We start from the raw sequence: 20,383 nt of genomic DNA, 5'->3' as shown, positions 1-20,383 counted from the left end.
AATACAGTCCTTTTTTTTCCTCCTCCCCATTCTGTATCATCCTTGGGGCTCAACTTACTGTGAGTGGTGAACTCACATCCAGTGAAAAGTGTCCTTTAATCATTAAAGTATCTGGTTGCCAATGCAACATGTTTTTTTTTTTTTTTTTCCTTTAAAATTGTTGTTTGGCTCTTTTTAGGGGTATTCTCCCACATTTTGTCTTTTGATTTCTGAATTGGAAGTGATGCGTCTGCCTAGTAAATTGATAGCTATTTAGCAATAAGTAAATGTAATATTTAGTATATAGGATCCTTGGTTTTAAGGTGTAGTTGTAATCTTATAGAAGTAAGAGATTAGACATCTCGGTAGTTTTAAACACATCTACTGAAATCTTATATTTGTTAAATCCTAATGCATCTGTGAATAGTCTTTTGTAGACAAATCAACATCTCTTTGTGATGGTATTTGTCCTGGAGTTCCTTAAGCTTGCCGAATCTTTAACATTGAAAAAGACCCCAACATCTAACATAATTTGAATAAAACATATATAAAAGCTTTAGTTTTTTTTGTTTTTTTTGTTTTTTTTTTTAAGAGCTAGAAGTTTATTGAATAGAGGAGACGGGGTTCTTCACCTTCAGACCACACCAGGGAGCTGCCCTGGCCAAGACCTTCAGGTGTCTGAGGAGTACTAGGGTTACACCACCAAAGACCCGAAGAGAGGAAGGAGAGGGAAGGTAGGATCCCTCCGAAGGGCAAGAGAGGAAATTCCTCACCCTTCTGGGCAAGGGCAGTCTGGCTGGTTCCCTCTGGGGCTTTGGATCCTCATTGAGGAGTAACATCAGCCCAAGGTCCAGTTTTTACAGACAGTATGTCTTTCTCTGACTGACTTTTTTCGTTTAGCGTAATACACTCTAGCTCCATCCAGGTTGTTGCAAATGGCAAGATTTTATTCTTTTTTTATGGCTGAGTAATGTCCTATTGTGTATATACATATCGCGTCTTCTTTATCCATTCATCAGTTGAGGGACATTTGGGCTCATCTGGGTGCCTGTATCCCTTTGAATCAGTATTTTTGTATCCTTTGGGTAAATACTTAGTAGTACAATTGCTGAGTCATAGAGTAGTTCTATTTTTAACTTTGAGGAACCTCCATACAATTTTCTAGAGTGGTTGCACCAGTTTGCCTTCCACCAGCAGTGTAGGAGGGTTCCCCTTTCTCAGCATCTTATGACACCTGTTCTTTCTTTTATTGTTAATTTTAGCTATTCTGACAGGTGTAAGGTGGTATTGTTGTGGTTTGATTTGTATTTTCCTGATGATGAGTGATCTTTTCATGTGTATGTTAGCCATCTATATGTCTTTTATGGACAAATGTCTATTTGTGTTGTCTGTCCATTTCTTAACTGGATTATTTGGTTTTTGGGTATTGAGTTATAGAAGTTCTTTATGTACTTTGGATACTAACCCTTTATTGGATATGCCATTAGCAACTATCTTCTCTCATTCTGTAGGTTGCCTTTAGTTTTGCTGATTGTTTCTTTTGCTGTGCAGATGCTTTTTATTTTGATGAAGTACCAATAGTTAGTTTTGCCTTTGTTTCCCTTGCCTTAGGAGACATATCTAGTAAGAAGTTGCTACAGCTGATGTCAAAGAGGTTACTGCCTGTGTCCTCCTTTAGGATTTTAATGGTTCCCTGTCTTACATTTAGGTCTTGAATCCATTTTGAATTTATTGTGTATAGTGTAAGAAAGCGGTCCAGTTTCATTCTTTTGCATGCTGCTGTGCAAATTTCCTAGCACTATTTGTTGAAGAGACTGTCTTTTTTCCATTGGATTCCTGCTTTGTTGAAGATTAATTGACCACATAGTTGGAGACCTATTTCTTCTAAAAATAAGCACTGATGTGCCAAGAAGAAGGAAAATTGGGGCTACTAGGTTTTTTTAGTGAAAGGAGAACTTTAATTATAAACTTGTTGATTTTGGAAAGTAGGATTTATGATTTTATTTTTCTTCTAAGCTATTGAGAAATTTTTGACATTTAGGTTTGGAAAGTTCAAGGGGTACAATGTGATGATTTGATACTCATGTATTACAAAAGATTACCACAATGAAATTAGTTAATATCACCATCCCCTCACATGATTACCATTTTATTTTTGTGATAAACCATTTAAGATCTACTGTCTTAACTAATTTTGGGTATATAATACAGTATTATTAATTTTAGTCACCATGCTGTACATTAGATCCCCAGAACTTATCCTATAGCTGGTGGTTTGTACTCTTGGACCAGTATTTTGCCATTTCCCCCAGGCCCCAGCCCCTGGTAACCACCATTTTACAAATTTGGCTTTTTTAGAATTCTACATATAAGTGGGAAAATACAGCATTTGTCTTTCTCTGTGTGACTTTTTTCACTTAGCTATATGAGTATTTGGTTTTTGTTTTTAATGTAAGCTCTACACTCATCATGGGGCTGGAACTCACAACCCCGAGATTAGGAGTCACATGTTCTGCCATCTGAGCCATCCAAGTGCCCCTGGGCATTTGTTTTTAATGCAGATATTTAAACGTTCATTATAATGGACTTTTTTTTCATTGTACTCCTAAGAAACTTGCTGTAAGGCTAAACTATAATATTAAATGCATCTGAATTATTGATGAGAAAAAAAACTGGTGGCAGTGTATTAGGCTGCTTTGATGTACCTGTATAACGATGTTTTCTGTATTAAAAATTTGAGAAAGTTATGAGCAGATGACCATTATATAGAAGCAACAAACTATGAAAAATGAGCATTTATGAACACTTTACCTTTGTTATCAAATAAAACTTACAACCAGGTTAATCTGACACATTTAATGTATGCATAATTGTTATTGTGCTGTGAGGTAATTAGGCATAAATGGTAAGTAGTTCATGTAAATCACTATAATTAGAATTACTTTTACACAGCCAAATCAAGCATTTCTAGAGTCAGGGAGGGAGAGAATTAAATAGAGTGTGGAGCTACTGTGAACATCTCTGTTTCCATTAATCAGGGGTATACAGGCAGCCAGGTTTTTTCATCTCTTGGGAGGCGACATCATAGCCTAAGAGACCTGGGAATAGGAGTGGAAGGCACAGTATTCCTTTCCTTTTCCTCCTGCTCTCTACAAAATAATTTTCAGCTTTTCCCTAATGAGAAATTATTTCAACTTCGTCTTACATCCTATCATCTTTTATTTGGATACTTGTTCTTACCCTCCTAAGAACAATGCATAGATTGCGTAGAAAAGACCTGTCTTGCCTTGAAAGCCAGCTAATCTCAGGTCTTGATGCTTTTCTTGTTCTGGCTTCTGGTACCTGGAGGCTATGAGCAGGATACCTGGAATGCTGGGCTGTAGCCTTTCCTCGTAGGGGATGTGGGAGCCCTACTTGTCTGAATCCAAGACTAGGCTATTTGCTGCTTTTCCTCAGTTCTTCCCTTCTCTCTTCCACCTAAGGGAGTGAATACTTATTCTCTCCATTCTTCTTAGAACCAGCATTTCCTATAGGTAAAATGGGTTAAGCAGCATGATTTGGTTAAATTTTCTCTGATCCCTTCATTTATTAGAAAACCATAAACAACCTTGAATACAAAATGGGCAACATCTGTAGCTATATACAGCTTTATTGAAGACCAGGAATATTTTTATTTTTTTACTTTTTAAAAAATATGTAACATTTTTATTTATTTTTGAGAGAGAGAGACAGGGTACAAGTGGTGGAGAGAGAGAGGGAGACACAGAATCCAAAGCAGGCTCTAGGCTCCCAGCTGTCAGCACAGAGCCCAGTGTGAGGCTTGAACCCATGAACTGCAAGATCATGACCTGAGCCGAAGTCAGATGGTCAACCGATTGAGCCACCCAGGTGCCCCAGGAATAATTTTTGAATGAATGTTTCTTGTATCAAATTTTCTGAAAGCTGTAGCAAAATTATGTCCTAACCCAATGTTGGTATTGTCTGTAAGAAGTAAGATCAGGAGTCAGACCACATTGTTTATTGAGAACTAACATATCCCAGACTCCTTTAAAATCTGAAATTTGAGAAACAGAGTGTAATAGGCCTGTTTCCATCTACAGAATAATTAACCAGTGCATTCAGTTTTATTTTCTAAGGTGAAATTATGCCATCAACATAGATGAGAATATCTTTAATAATTCCCTTGAAATGAATTTAAAGGAAGGGATATAGCCCTACTTCATAATGTTGATGATTGGAATGCTTTCTGTCTTTATCAACCAAAGCTGACTACTTTGGTTATGGAAGCAAAATTACATAGGCCATAAAGAGGAATCAGTACTGTGGAATCTGTGCTGAGATCATAGTCAGATCTCTAGATCACAGGTTGGCAATTATTTATTTATTTACTTATTTGGCAAATATTTTAGGCTTTGGGAACCGTATGACCTCTCTCCCAATTACTCGGCTCTGCTGTAGTCAAAACAGCCACAGAAATACATAAATAAATGTACTTCAACAAATACTTATTTACAAAAACAGGCGTCAGGCTGAGTTTAGCCCACAGGTCATAACTTGCTGACTCCTGCTCTAAATGAGTGCTACCTGAGCAGATTTGGTGGCTGGTGGGAGACCACTCATTATATTCACAATTCTACTTAACTGTACTTAGTCTAGCTTTTCAGTCTGATTTCCCATTACCTCTCTTTATATATACCTGCCTCTAGTCAACAGAACCATTCAGTATTCCATTAGACAGACAAATAGAACAAAATAGAAAGTTCAGAACCTGAATGAAAACTTGATGTGCTATTGACTTGGCACTGAAAATCAGTGGGGAAAAAGATGGTCTAGTCAATAAATATGGATGAGAGGCTGAGAAAATTGATTATGTGAAAAGTAAAATAAAATTAGGTATCTTTTTCTTTAAACATAAACATAAATTACATAGAATTAATGTCTTAAACTTCTTGAAGAAAATATAAAACAATATCTTTATGAACCTGGGAATAGTAAAAATTTCCTATATAAGATAGGAAAACCTAAATTATGAAGATAAAAATGGATACATTTGACTATACTAAAATTTAAAACTTTTAGCTGAGAAAAAGTGACGTAGAAAAGGTGAAAAGGCAGAACACAGACTGGGAGAAAATACTTGCATTAAAAATAATTGATTGTGGATTGTTATCTAGATTGCATAAAGAACTATCAAAAACAAGAAAAAACACCTCAGTAGAAAAATGGATGAAGAGTCTGTCTTGTGGGGATAACTAGCAGATGCCACAAAACTGGATAAATAAATCAGAATGTATTTCTAAAATGGAATGTTGCATAACATGGGGATGTTTTCTCTGAGGAAATAGGATACAAAGGGAGGCTTCAGTTGTGTCTAATATTTTATTACTTAAATTTTGGGATAAATATGTTAAAATATAAAGATTTGAAAAAGTTGGGTGGTAGGTAACTAGCTATTCAATATTTTATCCAATTTAGCCTATTTATTATATTCTATAGTAAAAATATTTTAAGTGTAATTGTTAGATATTTCAACAGGTTTCTTAAAATCATTTTTAGGGGCACCTGGGTGGCTTGGTCGGTTGAGCATCCGACTTTGGCTCAGGTCATGATTTCACAATTCATGGGTTGGAGCCCTGTGTTGGGCTCTGTGTTGACAGCTGAGAGCCTGGAGTCTGCTTCAGATTCTGGGTCTCCCTCTCTCTCTACCCCTCCCCCACTCATGCTCTGTCTCTCAAAAATAAATAAACGTTAGAAAAAACTTTAAAAATACAATTTAAAAATCATTTTGGGGAAATTACAACTTGATGATGTAATTTTAGACCCTACTGTTTCATCATTTGCTTCTTACAAATAGACTAAAGAAGGGGAACTATTAGCACATAGCTCAGAAAGGCCTAGAAAGTACTATAGACTTTTTAGCAATGGAAATTTTTTTCTCTTTCTGAAGTTCCATAAGCTGAATTGTCTTGGCTTAAATCTTTTTCATGAGTGCCAGATGTTTCTGAGTTCTATATATGTAGTTAGGTATTCATTTTTATGTATTTATTTTTTTTAATGTTTATTTTTGAGAGAGAGAGAGAGAGAGAGAGCAAATGGGGGCAGGGCAGAGAGAGAGGGAGGCACAGAATCTGAAGCAGACTCCAGGCTCTGAGCTGTCAGCGCAGAGCCCGTTGGGGGGCTCAAATCCATGAACCGCAAGATCATGACCTGAGCCGAAGTCAGACGCTTAACTGACTGAGCCACCCACGCACCCCTGTAGTAATGTGTTCATTTAATATTGATTTAATCTTATCTTATGTTTGGTAATGTTTTGTCTTTTTCAAGTAATGTGCCCATTTCAAGTACTGGGGAAATAATGAGACAAGTGTTTTCTTGCTTTTTTTTTTTTCTTTTCTTTTTCTTTTTAAAATTTAAATCCAAGTTAGTTAACATATAGTGTAATAATGTTTTCAGGAATAGAATTTAGTGATTCATCACTCACATATAACACTCAGTGCTCATCCCAACAAGTGCCCTCCTTAATGGCCATTGCCCAGTTAGCCCATCCCCTCACTAAACACCCCACCAGCAACCCTCAATTTGTTCTGTGTATTTAAGAGTCTCTTATGGTTTGTCTCCCTCTCTGTTTTTATATTATTTTTACTTCCCTTCCCCTATGTTCACCTTTTTGTTTCTTAAATTCTACATATAAGTGAAATCATATGATGTCTTTCTTTGACTAATTTTGCTTAAGATAATACACTCTAGTTCCATCCGCATTGTTGCAAATGGCAAGATTTCATTCTTTTTGATTGCTGAGTAATATTCCATTGTATATATATACCACATCTTCTTTAGTCATTCAAGAACAATATTTCTAACACATAATCTGATTATACCATTCTCCCATTTAAGGGTTCTTGATGCCCTTGGGAAAAAGTACAGACACAGTAGTGTGTTCTACAGGGTCCTTGAGAACCTGGTCCCTGCTTCTAGCCAGCCTCATCTGTTTTAATTCTCTGCCGTTAAAGCACCAGCTGTGACAAACTATTTGAAGCACATTGGGCAAGACTAGGACCTTCTCTTGCCTTGGAGTCTGCCAATGCTACATCTCATCTTCTTTTGTTTAGCACCTCTCATATTGCCCACCTGGTGACCACATATTCCTTTATTAAATACTTTGTTTTCTGAATCTTCTGGGTCTGCAGAGCCTAGCTCACTGCCTGGCACAAAGTAGGTGCTCAGTCCTTAATTCTTGTTTGCAGAATAAATGAAAAATGAACAAAGCCATCATTGAAGATTCAGAAGACAATTCTCTGATTGTCAATTCTCTGATAATTCTGAATGATAGGCTATCAGTCTATCCATGTGTCTGTGTGAGTGTTGGTGTCTCTGTGAGTTTCTATATCCATATGTGTCTCTGTGGATGTGTTTGTATTCTCATTCCCTCCTTAGCATCAGTTTTTGATAATCCAGGAGAAGCCTGGAAGGTCACTTTAATTCTTCAAATTCAGAACTTCAACCAGGAATATTCAGACCAAAGGATATTTTTCACATTTTTTTTTTTAATGAATTCCAGATTGGTTTGAGAATTATGCTTGTGTCTTGGCTATCCCTCTGAACTAGTAGTGGACTGGATTAGATCACATCTAGTATAGCTTTGTCTAAGCTAGTTAGAATCAGAGTACCAGTTAGGAGTGAGCGGACAGTGTAGATTTGCTGAAGAAATTACCTGCTGTCATTTGTTTCCCAGTGGCACATGTAGGCACTTAAAAATCCTTGTTGCTTGAATGCATGAGGCATTAAAAAGTCATTTGCATCCTTAAACTATGTTATAATAAAAAATGGAGCCATTTCTTATCCTAGTTGTTCTAGAGGTTTAAGCTCACCCCCTCCCCCCCACACATACTTGCTATTTAGGTACATAAATAGGCTTAATTATAGGAGTAAACTGAACAAATTGGTGTACTTTAGGTTAGGAGGGTTCTTCTGCAATTCAACTGAAGGCATTTTAAAAAAGATTTTCATTTAAAGAGCCTTTATGGGTGCTAACATATAGTTCATTCTTTTAGTTTTTAAAGATCTCCTTAGAAACCTGAAGTGATCTACTTTTATCAGAAAGTGGTCTATGTTGAGAATGATATAATGCTAGTTTTTAAAAGATGTAATTATGCCCAGCATTCCAGCTGGAATCATTGTCTCTGATTCTATCATTTTTGGAGATAATAATGGAATGATGAGGGGAGTGGGGAGAAACAGGAAAAGTAGTATTCCTGCATTTTAAACAAATTGAAAACAACCCTTTTTATTTTAAAGCACCACCCTTATTATCTAATTGTCCTAATGGAAATTATGCTAGAGTAGCAGGTGGGGAGTAACCCGGAAAGGTGGAGGACATGCTATTTCAATTTATAACTTTGGTGAAAATCACCTCGGATTACTTTTTAATGCTAGAATTTTTAACATAAGGAACAAAACATAAGTTAAAATGATTAAATCAAAATATTCAGAATGAGGATAACAAATGTTTACTTTGCCGCAGTTAAAGGAATAGTTTTGGTAACAGTTTTGAAAGCAGTTGTCTAAAATGTAAATATGCAGATACTTTTGGAATAATTTTAGACTGAATTCAAAAGTAAAAGCATTTCACCAAAGGGGGGGGGGCGGGGAGTAAAAGCAATTTAGTTATTAGTCACCACATTTTTTCCCCAACTTTTTATTTTGAAAAATTTTGGAGCACCTGGGTGTCTCAGTTGGTTAAGCATCCAACTTGGGCTCAGATCATGATCTCACAGTTCTGTTCACGGGTTTGAGCCCCACATCGGGCTCTCTGCTGTCAGCACAGAGCCTGCTCAGATCCTCTATTCCACTTTGGATCCTCTGTACCTACTTCTCTCTGCCCCTACCCTACTCGTGCTCTCTCTCTCTCTCTCTCTCTCTCAAAAATAAGTAACCATTACAAAAATTTTCAACAATACTTAAGTCTATGAATGGTAACAATTTGCCACGTTTGTTTTTTCTCTCTAAATTATATGTTTTTTTCTGTTTTTTCTTTAATTACCTGAAAGATGCAACATAATAACCCTTGACCCTTAAAAACATCATTATGTATTTCCTAACAAGGATATTCTCCTGAATAACTATATTACCAGTATCATACCCAAGAAATTTAACACTGGTATAATAGTATTATTTAAAATAGGGTTGCCTGATTTAGCAAATAAAAATACAGGATGTCTGGTTAAATGTAAATTTCAGATAAATAATAGTTCTTTAGTGTATGTATGTCTCTTGTAATATTTGGGACATAATATATACTAAAAAAATATTTGATGTTAATCTGAAACTCATATTTAACTGGCCATCCTGTATTTTCTCTGGTAACCCTAAATATGAAGCCCATGTTAAAATTTCTTCAGTTGTCCCCTAAATATCCTTTTAACTCTGTGTGTGTTTGGATTCACACTTTGAATTTGATTATGTCTCATAAAATTTTGGTAGAATAATGATTGGATATTTACTTCTTACAATGTAAGCCCCATGTTCAAAAGATTCTATGGGTGTAAATGGGCTTTTATATACTGTATATAAACTTCAAAACATAAGTTTCTACTGAATTTAGCAGTTTGGAGTACATCACAGGCAGGACCCCAAACATTGGTGCTATCAGCACATTTTTCATTGGACAGTTGGCAGTTTAGCTGTATTGTTTTGAAAAATTTTAATGACACTCTTTTAACACCTGCTTTTCCTAATCCTCCCTTTTGATTTAAGTTATTACAGCAGGTCTCCTAAACTTAAGAATGCTCTGTGACTAGAGAGTTCTGTGAGATTTTTTGTTTTGTTTTGTTTTTTAGATTCCACAGATAAGTGGTATCATTCAGTATATATCTTTTTCTTTTATTTTTTGAAGTTTATTTATTTTTAAGTATTTTTAATGCTTTCTTTATTTTTTGAGAGACAGTGTGTGAACAGGGGAGGGACAGAGGAAGAGGGGGACAGAAGATCAGAAGCAGGCTATGCACTGAAAGCAGCAAGCCCAACGATGGGCTTGAACTCATGAACTGCAAGATCACAACCTGAGCCAAAGTCGGATACTCAACTGACTGAGCCACCCAGGTGCCCCTAAGTTTATTTATTTTAAGGAATCTCTAAACCCAACGTGGGGCTCAAACTCACAATCCCAGGATCAAGACTTGCATGCTCCTCCAACTGGGCCAGCCAGGCACCCCAGTACATGTCTTTTTCTGCCTGATTTATTTCACTTAGCTTGATGCCCTCAGCGTCCATTCATGTTGTCACAAATGGCAAGATTTCCTTCTTTTTTTATGCCTAATATCCCATTGTAAATATACACCACATTTTCTTTATCTGTTCATCGATTCATATACCCTTAGGTTGTTGTCATGTCTTGGCACATGTACATAGTGCCACAGTGAACATGGAGGTGCAGATATCTTTCTGAGTTAGTGTTTTCATTTCCTTTGGATAAATGCCCAGAAATGAATGGAAAGCTGGACATCTATGGGGTGTCTCCAAAAGTGTGCAGTGTGACCTCCCCAAATGGGAGTATGTTAAAATTCACTGTGCTATGAAAAAAAAAAGATTATAGCAGTTCATATTCTTACCAGTTTATGAGCCTTCCTTGTCTTCCTACATTTTTGACAACACCGTATTCCCTCAGACTTCTAGATTTTTGTCATGGCAATATTTCATTGTTATATTAAATCACACCACTTTTATCGTGAATGAGAAGTACTCTTTCAAATGTTTAAGCCATTTGTATTTGTTTTTCTTACTGATTTATAAAAACTCTGTTTACTAAGGAAATAAATTCTTGTCTCTAATAAATATTGCAAGATTTTTTCCTTGTCTTTTACTGTTAGCATTTTTTTCCCCCAAGCAGAAATGGTTAATTTCACTACTTTAAGTCTTTCTGCCTTTTCCATTATAGTTTTTGGGTTTATGTCTTGCTTTGTAAGACATTACACTTAAAGATTGTAAAAATGAATTCACAGGAAGGCTTTTATAAAGATGTTGATGAAAAGGATTACAGGAGAAGTGAAACATTTAATTTGGTGGTCATGGTTCCTGAAAAGGTGGTGGGGGTGGGGGTGAGGACTGAGATTCAGAAATTGAGAGAACGTTGCATAGGAAGAGGAATCCTCTTACTTTGTCACGGGAGGGAGAGAGGAAAGGATGGGTGCAGATATGGGTGGGATTGCAACTTCATATAGGAAGTTGAAAGAGTTCCACCTCAATGCCTTCTGTTTTCTCTCAAGGAGAAGTAGGAGACATCTGCTGAAAGTGATGGGGGAGGTGTAGTTCGGCTTGAAGAGAGCTGAGAAGGTTCCAGAGAAGCACTGCAGAAACAGAGTGAACTAACCAGAGAAATGGAATTGCTGGCAATATGAAGGGACTGGCGAGAAGCTGCACTCTAAAGAGATTTCAGACTGTTTCAGCAATATTCCGAAGGCTGGGTGAACATGATGGGAAGGTTGATTTTCTATTTTTAGCTATCCTTCCATCATTTATTTTTAATTTTATTTCATTATGGTTGGACTAAAGTGATTCTTTGGAATTTATTGAGGTTTCCTTTATGGCTTAGCATATTGACTATATTTGAAATTGGGCTACATGTTCCTGAATATATTCTTTATTTGTTGAACATAGGGTTTACTTAGATATAAAATAGCTTGAGTGCACATTGGTGTTCAGATCTTAGAGATGTCTCAAATGATACGGTGTTTCTTTTTTTCTTTTTTTTTTTTTTGTTGGTGCATAGGCTTTGATGGAAACAGACATCCGTAAAACTTAAAGTTTGCAGTCTTGAGCATGAGGGAATGGACCTTGCAATTAGTGGGAACGCCCTGTGCTCTGCCCTGTACTCAGTAGATAAGGAAATAGCAGGCTGTTGAGTTGATAAGTCTTATCCAGGGTCACAAAACTAATAAGTAGCAGAACCAGCATTTTTACCCAGCCCTTTGGGGCTCATTTCCAGTATTCTTCTGCTCTTTTATGCTTAGTAGAGGCAGATGATAGGTTACCACTATCTTTCAACATCATCTTTATTTATTTTTAATTAAAAAAAATTTTTTTGTTAACATTTATTTATTTTTGAGAGACAGAGAGAGATAGAGCATGAGCAAGGGGAGGGACAGAGGGAGAGGGAAACACAGACTCTGAAGCAGGCTCCAGGCTCTGAGCTGGCAGCACAGAGCCTGACGTGGGGCTCGAACCCACAAAGCATGAGATCATGGCCTGAGCTGAAGTCGGATGCTTAACCAACTGAGCCACCCAGGTGCCCCTATTTTTAATTTTTTTTTTAAATTTAATGCTTATTTTATTTTTGAGAGAGAGAGGGAGGGAGGAAGGGGAGGGGTAGAGAGAGAGGGAGAGAGAGGATCCGAAGCAGGCCCCGCACTGTCAGTGGAGAGCGCAGTGTGGGGCTCAAACTCATGAACGGGGCTCAAACTCATGAACCGTGAGATCATGACCTGAATCGAAGTCAGAGCTCAACCGACTGAGCCACCCAGGTGCGCCCCCCCACAACATCATCTTTAATCTTACCATCTGCACAGTCTATAATATAGTGTCATTGGAGATTTATCAAAAGCCCAGTGGAGAAGGTGTCATCATCCTGCTTTATGAATTTCTGAAGATACAAGTAACATAGCAAATCTTACAACTGGTCACTAATGAAACTTGTTCATCTTCAGAGTTTCAGGCCTTTGTTTAGTGTTAAGTGTATGCATTTAAAGGATAGGGCGCCTATCAGAGTCCTGGCAGGAAACCGTTCACAGCAGATGTTTCAAATAAAGACTGAATCAAGATGACTTAGTCATGACTTAATCAGGCCTAAGACAGCAACCGAGATGGAGAACGTAAGGAGGAGCCTGGAGTGGGCTGGAGCTGTGGCATGAGGGCCTGATTGATGGTCCTGAAGGGATGCAGCTCTGCCAGAGACATAGCAATGAAGCCAGGAGGAAACAGGAAGGAATGGTCTGATTTTTCTTTCCTCCCTCTCTTCCATCTCCTGAAGTAGTATGTCACAGGGGCTAAAGCCAGCTAGCAGCCAGCCGGCAAGGTTAGCCTCCTGGGGTGCAGAGCTGGAGGAAGGAGATGGTTGGGGGAGGGGAGCAAATGGAGAATATCAGCACCTAAGAATGATAGCAGGGTGGAGTTTTCTGAGACCTAAGAACAAATGATAGAAATTAAAACACTATAGGGGTGCTTGGGTGGCTAGGTCGGTTAAGAGTCTGAGGTCGGGTCATGATCTGAAGGTTCGTGGGTTGGAGCCCCACTTCAGAGTCTGTGCTGAGAGCATGGACACTGCTTGGGATTCTGTCTTTCTCTTTCTGTCTCCGCAACGCCCCCCCCCCCCCCCCCCCCCCCGCTCCTCCCCTACTCACACTGTGGTCTCAAAATAAACTTAAAAAAATTAAAGCATCATAAAGGAAATTTAATGGAACTGAAAAATAGGGTAAATTGTGAGAAAATGTAAATTAGGAGCATGTAAATGATGTGGGTTTCTGTCTAAGTCATTTTGAAGAAAATTGTGAACCTTACTTTCTGTGAATTCACTACTATAAATAAGGAATTTTAAAACTTCTTTAGGACCCATTTTATAGTCTTCTAAATAGTCTTACTGTTCACCATTTGATTCTGATTTTCCCCTTAAAATACAGATTTTTATCTTTTTATTTTTATTTTTTTTTAAGATTTTAAGTAATCTCTACACCCTATCTCTACTTGGGGCTCAAACTTACAACTCCAAGATCAGAGTCACACGCTCTACTGACTGAACCATCCAGGTGCCCCGAACTATAGATTTTTAGGGGTGCCTGGGTGGCTTAGTTGGTTGAACATCCGACTTTTGCTTTGGGCTGAGGTCATGATCTCCCGGTTCGTGGGTTCAAGCCCCACGTTGGGCTCTGTGCTGGCAGTAAGGAGCCTGCTTGGGATTCTCCCTCTCCCTCTCTCTCTGCCCCTCCCCTGTGCACATGCTCTCTGTCTCTCTGTCAAAATGAATACAAATTTAAAAAAACCTTAAAAAATATATAGATTTTTAAATCCCTTGAAATAATTTCAGTAATTTTTGGATGACTGAAAGTATATTAGGAGAAAATTGAAAAAGTGAAAAGTGAAAATAGTTGGAGTATATCTTGTTTAGGTAGATGGTATCTAACATGTTATAATTATAATATATGTATATGTAATACATATTATATAATTTAAAAATATGTATGTAATATATAGTGTAATATAACATTTGCCAAAATGTTTTTTTCCAAAATATGTTGAGTTTGAGTGGGTAAAACAGAAGATAGGACCAAATGCTGGTTTTTTTGGCAGCATTGAGTTCTCTCTGTGTCATCTTTTCCTCCCAATCTTTAAGTTTTTGCCTCGAACTTCATTTATTTAGCATATATTGGTGATCTCATGTGGATAGTACTAGAGACCCTAGACTACTCCTGCAAAGTGTGTTATGAAGAATTATGAATTGCTATGACCCTTGGAGTTACCTAATACAGAACATTGCTTTCAAAAGATTTTTTAAAATTTATTTTGAGAGGGAGGGTAGATGGGGGAGGGGCAGGGAGAGGGGGGTGGGGAAAGAGACTCCTAAGCAAACGCCATGCTGTCAGCACAGAGCCAGATGGGGGCTCTGTCTCACAAACCATGAGATCATGACCTGAGCCGAAATCAAGAGTCTGTCGCTTAATTGACTGAGCCATCCAGGCGCCCTTCAAAAGATTTCTAATACATAGACTATACTTAGAGATTATGAAGTTCTATGTAAGCTTTCCAATTTGAAACTGTTCTAAAATTATTTAAGAGCATAATGCTTTTTTCTGGCAAGTTGAAAATAGCATAACCAGTGTACAAGAATGGCTCATATAAGATCTTAAAACAAAACAAATTAAGAGGTTTTGGCAGGAATGGAATCTGTTTTCAGCTGAGATTTAAGAATAGATTGAGAGTTAATGTGCAGAGGAACACAGGGAATGCAGTCAGCTGGCAAAATCAAAGCAAAGAACGTCCTTTTGCCTAAATGGTGGGGAAGGGGCATGCTAGAGTCAGGGGCTGGATTTATAGAGAAGGCTGAGAGGGGCAGGAAAGCAAGAGAAGTTTCTGAGACATGTTGGAGTTAACTCACAGACTAAAAAACAACAGCCATTATGTACTAGATTGTATCTAGCCTTTGAGTATGTTCTCAGCCAAAATCCTGACTGCTCTGGTTTGTTCTAAGAGGCATAACCTTTGCCTCTTTCCGCTTTTACCCTTCCTGAATTCTCTCTGCTCTTGCTTACCTTGGTTTTTTGCACAGGTGCCTAGAAATTTGCAGAGTTCAAAGGTTACTTTTCTAAGTGGAACAAAATTTAGTATGGTTATTTGGGTTGACAGTAGTATCAGGCAAAGAGAAGTTGCATTTTGTTTCTTCCTTGGAGCCCTCCATCGTCCTATTTTGATCTGGACTTGATTGCCTTCTTCATCTGCTTGTGTCTCTGCTTCTGGAGCAACTCTCTATCTCACCAGGGCTTCCTTCACAGGATCCTTTGTCTTTCCTGGAGTCTAGGAGTTCCTATTTCTGTTAGGGGGATATTATTAAGACCCGCTATGTATGGGGGCACCTGGGTGGCTCAATCAGTTAAGTGTCTGACTTGGGCTCAGGTCATGATCTGATGGTTTGTGAGTTTGAGCCCTACGTCGGGTTCTGTGCTGACAGCTTGGAGCCTGGAGCCTGCTTCAGATTGTGTGTCTCCCTCTTTCTCTGCCACTTCCCCGCTCACACTCTGTCTTTTCTCTCTCAAAAATAAATAAATGTTAAAAAAAATAGACCTTCTATGTATGGAATGTCAATTTTCCATTTTCATACTTGATGGATACTTAGGGTAGATTAGATTGGAAATCGTTGCCCCTCAAATCTTATTCAAGTCTTTATCTGTTGTTTGTGACTTGTTACCCTACTCCTTTGTCACCCTCCCCAATGGCCACCTCAGACATTTGTAGAATGTTTCCTCTATCCCTGGTGTGTAAAATTTCAGGGTTATGACTTGGTATTGGTTTTATTTCCCTCTCTCTGCTGGGCACTTACTCTTTCCTCCCAAATCTAGAAATGAAGTCTTTCAGATCTGAGAAAAATCTTGGTATTATTCCTTAGATAACTTCCTCCTCTCTTTTCCCTCTATTTTCCCTTTCTGGAATTCCTTTTTTTTTTTTTTTTTTGGCCAGACATTGGACCTCCTGATGAATTAATCCAGTAATCTTATATTTTCCATTTATTATTGTTGCTGTTTATTGTATTTTCATTTTTTAAAAAATGTTTGTTTATTTTGAGAGAGAGAGTGGTGGAGGGGGAGAGCAAAAGAGGGAGATAGAGAATCCCAAGCAGGCTCTGGAGCTGTCAGCACAGAGCCCGATCCAGGACTCGATCTCACGAACATGAAATCATATTCTGAGTCCAAATCAAGAGTCAGAGGCTTAACCAACTAAGCCACCTAGGCACCCCTAAAGACTTTGTATTTTTAAAGTAATCTTTACACCCAACATGGGGCTTGAATTTACAACCCCAAGATTAAGAGTCACATGCTCCACTGCCTGGGCCAGCCAGGTGCCCCTCTGCTACCATATTTTATTTATTTATGTATTTATGTACTTATGTATTTATGTATTTATTTTTTAGACAGGCAGTAGGGTTTATTGGTGGTCATGAATAGGGAAGGTACAGTGCCAAGTTTCTCATGAGTGCAGAGCCTGCCATTTTTCCAAGAGGCCATAATTAGGGATGTATTTGACCCCACAGCCATCTGGGATGAGCTGTTTTCCTACTACCATGAATTCAAATTCATCCGCATTAAACTTAGTAAATCCCCGTTTCTTAGAAATGTACATCTTCTGTCAGCCAGAGAACTTGAACTTGGCCTTGTGTGGGGCCTCAATCACATGTTCCTTGTTTTGCAGCTTGGTTACAGTTGGAGCCCAGGTTGGAGATGGGGTGAGGTCATACATCAATGTCCACTGGAAAGGGCTGTCTCCAAGGTCCCTTAGGGCAACCCATACAATCACCAGGCTGCATACACTACCAAGGAGGCTACTGTTCACAGCCATTGCATACTGAGCCCCCACAGGGAAAGAGCACAGCCTACTTAGTTAATTGGCTGCAGATCTGCTACCGTATTTTAAATTTCATTCTTAATGTTCCTTTTTAAAAATTGCATTTTGTTCTTGCTTTACAGTTTTAAAAGCTTTTCTCGTTTTCCCCAGCATATTAATTATACTGATTCCAGTTTTATTTTGAAGTTTCCTTTTGCTGTCTAGGTAGTCTCTGTTTCCTCTGAGTTTTTATCCTCTCTGTACTCTTGCTCTGGTCTCCAGCTTTCATCTTGGGCATTTTTCTTTTCACGTTTCTATTGATTCTTGGCTGTCAATTCATTTTAGCATCTTTTCAGATACTGACAAGCCGATCGAAGGCTCCATCATAAGAGGGTGGTTGATTGGTGGTGCTCTGTTGTGAGGTGATCTAATAGGGACCAGGTATTTCTTTGGGAAAAGTCCACACATAAGTAGCTTTGGGCCTTTTCTTTTCTGTAGACTATTTAGTGTCTCCAGAAAAATTCCTCTGCTCTCTTGCTAGCTGGGAATGAGCTAGGCTGTCATTGTTTGGGGAGCCCACTTGGGGAAGACGGCATAGTTATTAAATGACATAAGGGATGTAAACTCCAGTTGTGTGACTTCAGCCCTTGCCCTGGGCTGCTGTGGTTCTTGCCTCCTACATTAAAATGGAAGTTGGGCTTCATAGCTTTTACATCAAGTTTTTTGTACTCATTATGTATAATAGCCTGTTTTAGTCCTATATGTTATAGTTAGGAACACTGTGTATATGGTGATATTTAATTATTTCCATGTTAGAGATTTATAATTTGTTCTTAATTTACAGCTGTTTTCAAGGAGCAAACCTCCAAGGGGCCTGTATGTTTATGGAGATGTTGGTAAGTGTGCTAAAATAAGTTTTGAGTGGTCCAAACAGGAAATTTCCCAGCTTTAGCCCAGGGATATTTCCATTTCCATCCCTCAGTCTGCCACCAGGTAGGGAATAGGATGGGGCAAAGTAAAACAGGAGGAGAGGATAGGGGAGAGGTGGGAGCTATCTTAGTTTTCACTTTCACTTTTCATAGAGAAGTGACCTGAGCTGAAGTCGGATGCTTAACCGACTGAGCCACCAGGCGCTCCTAGGCACCCCTATTCTTAATGGATGAGTGGTTATGTCTCCTTGGTCTCCCACATCCACATACTGGGCACAAAGACTTACCTTTTCATGGAAACCTTATGAACTATTGCTTACCTTCTAGATTTAACTAATCAATGAATGTCTGCTTCTTTTCTGACTTTGTTCTTGGTGAAATTGTTGTTTGGCTTCTGTTTCCTTCAAACAAGTTCTTTTCTCCTGGTCCTAAACCTTTCCCTGTTTACCCACATTTATTGATGTCATAAAGGTGGCTCTTATTTTATTTGGTCTTAATGCTTATCAATTATTTTTTTTATTGGCTTACTCAAAATGCACATTTACATATAGCAAAATCGGTTTGCTCCTCAACTGATAAACCTCAGGCTCCCCTACAGCCATAACAAATTTGTGCTATGAGGAAATGGTAGCAAAAGTTTTTATCTTAATAAGAATTTTAGGACCAGAAAAGTATTAGGAGTTGAATAAGTAGTTATGGTGCCTTAAAGATCCAACTGTTCTTTTCTGGGTCCTCCCTCTTCCCATTTGTTTATGAATGCCTGTAAATACCTTCTCTACACTTAGAGATTTAGCAAGTTTAAGAAAAAGAATCGGTGAGTTCATAAACAAGTGGATGATAAGAGATTGTCCTTTAAGATTCATCAAGTTCTTGGAGCTTACAGATTTGGAAAATGTCAAAGAAATTCAAGCTATTCTATTTTGTTTTTGTTTTTTGTTTTTTTTTTTTAGATTTTAAAGTAATCTCTACACTCACCATGGGGCTTAAACTCACAGCCCCAAGATCAAGAGTTGTACGCTCTTCTGACCAAGCCAGCCAGGCGCCCCCAAGCTATTCTTTTTCTTAGTTCATTGGCTAATTGGTATTTTTAAGAATAGCATATGCTTATTTCTTATTTAGAAAGCAATTTATTCCAAAGGCTTATTTACAAAGCAATTTATTCCACAGTTCTATGTGTCTACACCTTTGGGTACTGTTCTCATTCTGTGGTCATCTCTTATTCTTTGCCTCTTTGGAGAACATTTACTTCCTATACCTTCACTTTCACGTTTAGTCATTGCTAAAATCAACATCTTTGTTTCTCCTGTTACCTTAACCACTTACCCATAAATGGAGATGGTTAGTAAAGCACAACTGTTTCTACTTCTGCAAAAGGCTTTTAAAAAAAACCCCAAAACCTATAAAAGTTACTGCATTTTAGTTTGGAAAATACAGCCATATGCTAACAAATTGAAGGGAGGTATAACAAGCGTCATTCGTCCGAGTGCTTGAAGGAATTGGAGAAGATGTGATAACATGGTATGTTCACAGAACTGGGTGTGTGGCAACCTTTGGTTAAGAACATCTTTATAGCGTAGAGAGGGGAAGAGAAAGGAATTCTAAAATAGGAAGGAAGATGAACATTTTGGTGGCTATACTCAGTTTAGTTTAGGATACTTACAAAAACAGGTAGTAAAAGATAGGTCAATTCTCAGTTTGAGGGCGTTCTCTGGCTGGGAGAATAGCCTCAGAATGCTCTCCCAAGCTCTTTTTTGTTACTATTTTCCTTTTTTTAGACTTGGGAAACAGGTGTTCAGTTTCAGAGAGACTCATGACAAAGAGAGGTCTGTGTCATAGCACCCCCTTCCCTTCCTTTTTTCTGCACTTGCCCTAGGCTCTGTCATGCATGCTTCTTTCTACTCATGTGGAGATGACTGACTCAGATGGATCCTCAATCCAGGGAGCCCCAGTAGATTTGATTCAGTAATTTTCATTCATTTTCACTAACAAAATGCTTATTAGCACATCTCCTGCAGAAGTCAAAAGCTGCAATAGGAGTGTTTTTTTTAATAAAATTTTTTATAAATATGTTAAATGTTATATTTATATAAATGTTTTATTAATGTTAAATTTATTTATTTTTTGAGAGACAGAGTATGACTGGTAGAGGGGCAGAGAGAGAGGGAGTCACAGATTTGGAAGCAAGCTCCAGGCTCTGAGCTGTCAGCACAGAGCTGGATGTGGGGCTCAAACTGATGAACGTGAAATCATGACCTGAGCTGAAGTTGGATGCTTAACTGACGCCCCAGGAGTGTTTTGTGGCTTCATTCTTACCCTGCAGTTGGCTTCTTGGGTTTCAGCTCTGGCTAGCAGACTGCTGTGGTGATGGCAGGTTGTTGATTTCCCTGGTACATTTGGAG

General features: G+C 38.2%; 1 protein-coding gene and 1 non-coding gene across 3 annotated transcripts in view; one reads left to right on the top strand and one right to left on the bottom strand.

The window, feature by feature from the left end:
- Window positions 1-20,383, top strand: part of AFG1L (AFG1 like ATPase) — a 198,730-nt gene that overhangs the window by 38,026 nt on the left and 140,321 nt on the right. For both annotated transcript variants that reach the window (XR_008298422.1, XM_015084822.3), the window contains exon 4: window positions 17,900-17,951. Coding sequence is in view for 1 of the 2 variants with exons in the window: in XM_015084822.3 (XP_014940308.3) it covers window positions 17,900-17,951 (52 nt within the window). In the remaining variant the exon portion in view is untranslated. The remainder of the gene's footprint in view (window positions 1-17,899; window positions 17,952-20,383) is intronic.
- On the bottom strand, window positions 16,989-17,126 carry LOC113598983 (small nucleolar RNA SNORA70). Its single transcript, XR_003419738.1, has one exon. It is a non-coding gene; the product is annotated as a small nucleolar RNA SNORA70 (small nucleolar RNA).

Source organism: Acinonyx jubatus, chromosome B2 (genome assembly GCF_027475565.1).
Source record: "Acinonyx jubatus isolate Ajub_Pintada_27869175 chromosome B2, VMU_Ajub_asm_v1.0, whole genome shotgun sequence".
Classification (NCBI taxonomy): Eukaryota; Metazoa; Chordata; class Mammalia; order Carnivora; family Felidae; genus Acinonyx; species Acinonyx jubatus.
The sequence above is the reverse complement of the archived record's forward strand: the minus strand, read 5'-3'. Positions and strand labels throughout refer to the sequence as shown.